This window comes from Ailuropoda melanoleuca, chromosome 4 (genome assembly GCF_002007445.2).
Source record: "Ailuropoda melanoleuca isolate Jingjing chromosome 4, ASM200744v2, whole genome shotgun sequence".
In the NCBI taxonomy this organism is placed as follows: domain Eukaryota; kingdom Metazoa; phylum Chordata; class Mammalia; order Carnivora; family Ursidae; genus Ailuropoda; species Ailuropoda melanoleuca.
Window position 1 is genome coordinate 121658350 of NC_048221.1, and position 3640 is coordinate 121661989.

General features: G+C 52.6%; 1 protein-coding gene across 2 annotated transcripts in view; it reads left to right on the top strand.

Moving 5' to 3' along the window:
* The window catches only part of ALK (ALK receptor tyrosine kinase), a 678810-nt gene extending 676451 nt beyond the window's left edge, over window positions 1–2359 (top strand). For both annotated transcript variants that reach the window (XM_034659705.1, XM_034659704.1), the window contains one exon: window positions 1215–2359. In XM_034659705.1, coding sequence (XP_034515596.1) covers window positions 1215–1895 — 681 coding nt within the window. In that variant the 3' untranslated portion in view covers window positions 1896–2359. The remainder of the gene's footprint in view (window positions 1–1214) is intronic.
* The last annotated feature ends 1281 nt before the right edge of the window (window positions 2360–3640 follow it).

A 3640-nucleotide genomic window follows, 5' to 3' on the forward strand; every position in this document is an offset into this window, starting at 1 on the left:
TATATATATATATATTCAAGCCACCTCATTTGTTCCTAGCACCACCGTCCCACCCTTCCAGATCCTTCAGCTCAGAAGGGAGGGGACTGGCCCCTATCTAGATGGACTTCATTTGTCAAGTTCTGTGGGGCTCTTTCAGAGAACTTCCTGTCCAATGAACAGCATTTTAGGTTATTATGTTGTAATACTAATGGAATATACCCACTTAACTATGTATACTTTGGAGTGATTCTTCTCCCAAGCATGGACTCTATCCCTCTTAAAAGCAGGTAATTCTGTACAAGCATATTTTGAATGACTCCCCATAGAGAATGAATAATTAATGGGGAAGGAACAAACGAATAAGAGAATCAGAAGGTAGTTGTTTTTATTCTTATACTCTTTTTATTGATGAATACCGGACCAGCATGCTCTTCTGCTACACTGAAGCAATGGGTTTCCCAATTTGCATTAAATATTTAAGAATTAAATTCCCCCAGTTTCTTTCTACAGATTTTCTTCCAATCTCTGGCAACTGCTTCTGCTTTTCTGTATTACCGTCCATTGCTGTAAAAATTATCTAGCACAGAGCTGGCTTTGTAAGTGGTGTTCCTCACAGCACTGCCGTTCTCTCTGGGCTTCACAAAGGGCCTGGTCCCATCCAGACCAGATACGGAACCGTTGTGCCATCTGCGCACAGAATGACACGATGATGTTACAGGAAACGTGATCGCCAATGTAGCCCATCCAACTATGCTGAAAGTGGGAGGGAGCTAGGAAGAGAGGAGGCAAACCTTGTGAGCCAACACAGTGTGTCTCTCCTCCCCTTCCCTTGTCCCACGTGTGCACACACACGCACTTGAAGTCACACACTTGACTTTTCAGCAGAAGGGATTTTATTGGGAATAGACTGGAATAATTTTTTAACTGATTTATAGTTTTTCTAAATCCACGAATCTGTAAGATTTGCCCAAAGGTGGCTCTGGAAAGCCACTCCCCTGCTCCAGGCGCCTCTAGACAAGTGCTTACCCTCCAAGCTCTTCGAGGGTGAGGATGACCTCCCATGCATCTCCTATTCCCCGGTGCCTATGAATTAATATATTCCCAGTAAGCACTGAATGGTCTCCTCATCTGGAAAATTCGTCTGGATGAGACCACCGCTAAGGTACCTTCCAGACCCAACAATTTTGGTCTGTGATTCGACGCCTTAATCAGTTCGCTTCTCCCGCCTGTAGGACCCGGATGTGATCCACACGGCTCTGCCCGTAGAGTACGGCCCGCTGCTGGAGGAGGAGGAGAAGGTGCCCGTGAGGCCCCAAGACCCGGAGGGGATCCCGCCGCTCCTCGTCTCTGCCCCGCAGGCTAAACGCGAGGAGAGGCAGGAGGCGGCTGCGCCGCCGCCCCTGCCTTCCGTGTCCTCCGGCAAAGCCGTGAAGAAGCCCGCGGCGGCGGAGCTGTCTGTTCGGGGCGCGCGGGGGCCGGCCGCGGAAGGAGGACACGTGAATATGGCGTTCTCCCAGTCCAACCCGCCATCAGAGCTGCACAAAGTCCAGGGATCCAGGAACAAGCCGACCAGCCTGTGGAACCCCACGTACGGCTCGTGGTTTACGGAGAAACCCGCCAAAAAGAACAATCCTCCGGCCAAGAAGGAGCGCCACGAGAGGGGCACCCCGGGGCGGGAGGGAAGCTGTACTGTCGCCGCTCCCGTGGCGGGCGGCCGGCTCCCGGGAGCCTCTGTGCTGCTGGAGCCGTCCTCGCTGACGGCCAGCGTGAAGGAGGTGCCCCTGTTCCGGCTGCGCCACTTCCCGTGCGGCACCGTCAACTACGGCTACCAGCAGCAGGGCCTGCCGCTGGAGGCCGCCGCCGGGGCCGGGCGCTACGGGGACAGCCTGCTGAAGAGCCAGCCCGCGCCCTGAGCCCCGGCCCCGCCGCTCTTCCCTGGGAAGCCGGAGCCCACGGAGGAGGGACAGGCCGCGCTCCTCCGCAACCAGACACCGAACGTCACTTTTCATTGTGTGCCGACTTGTTTTGAGCGCCCCATAAACAGCCCTGTGTTCGCAACGCTTTAGGAGGAGGTTTTGCGCATGGGTTCCTCTTACTCTTTCAAACGGAGAAGACATCGTAGAGACAAGTGATAACCGCAAGGCCCCCACGCGGTCGCGGGTTTTGTGCGTGGCTGATGTCCACGCCCTCCTGCTTCTCTCCCGGCGCGTGGGCTCTGCTCCACGGGGTCAGCCCCAGCTGCTCTGCTCGCGTGTCTCGGAGCTGGAGTCATAGGGGTTTCCTGAGCTCGCGGGTGTGGACCCGGACCCCTTGAAGGGGGGGGAGGGAAGGAGATGAAGGAGTTACTTGTGGCTAGCTGGCTGGGGAAAGACGCCCTTTCCTGNTTGTGGCGAGCTGGCTGGGGAAAGACGCCCTTTCCTGGGAAAGGAAAAACCACAGACAACGAGCTGAGCTGTCCCTTTAGGTGATGTCTGGCTGCCTCCGATTGTGCCGATCCATGGGCTGATGATGGTAAACATGGGAGGAACAGTTCTGGTACAATAGAGAAAATCCGCATGTGCTCATCTGAATGGAAAGCAGATATTCAGTGTACTTTGAGTATGATAAAGANGGGAAAGGAAAAACCACAGACAACGAGCTGAGCTGTCCCTTTAGGTGATGTCTGGCTGCCTCCGATTGTGCCTATCCATGGGCTGATGATGGTAAACATGGGAGGAACAGTTCTGGTACAATAGAGAAAATCCTCATGTGCTCATCTGAATGGAAAGCAGATATTCAGCGTACTTTGAGTATGATAAAGACCCAGTCCATCCAGATCCAGAGTCAAACAGCCTGTCAATATACCTCATGCCTTAAGAAAACCCTCCTACTAAAGGAGGACTGAGCGCGAGGCTTCCTACTGGATTGAAAACTCAAGATTTGAATTAATTTAAAACTTCCCACTAATTAAAATCAACTCTGATCATTTAAGAGCAAAAATTGTAAGCAGCAGTGTGGTACATCGAAGCATAGACACATGTCCCTTCATGGGCCTAAGTGTCGATACATCCCAGGCCAAAACCTTCCAATAGTTTCCACCATAAAGGTTAAGCCCCAGGACGTTTCTGCCTGCGGTGGCAGGCGGGTCATTGGACGCCCAGGCCCTCAGTGGTCCTGAGAGGGGCAGTGTCCGCCTTTCCAGCGTCCACCTACCTTCGTCCTCCTGCAACATGTGATCCCAGCGTATGTGGGAACACTGATTTGCTCACACAGACACAATGGCCTTGGTATAGCTACCAAATGCAGATGGAAACAGGACTCTCCCTCTGGGTGGCAAAGGAACAGCGGGGCGCTGGAGTGAGGAGCTTGACATTGGCACGTGAGAGTGGGGGCTCCGAACTTGGGTTTTCACAGATGACACTGATTTCCAGGAAAATGAACTGGGAATGGGTTAAGTTTTACACACACGTACTTATGCAATAATGCTTTATCAGTGACCTTGCATTTCAGTCTTTCTTTCTGCTTCTCCTCCATTCCTTTGATCAGCGTCTTTCCTGGTGGTGGCTGTGCTGAAACATGGCTTTGGGAGAACATTTTCCATGATTTGCTGGCTCTAAGCATTCTCAAGAGAAAGGATTGTATATATACCCACCTTTTCCCCCACCTCCTCACTCTGCCC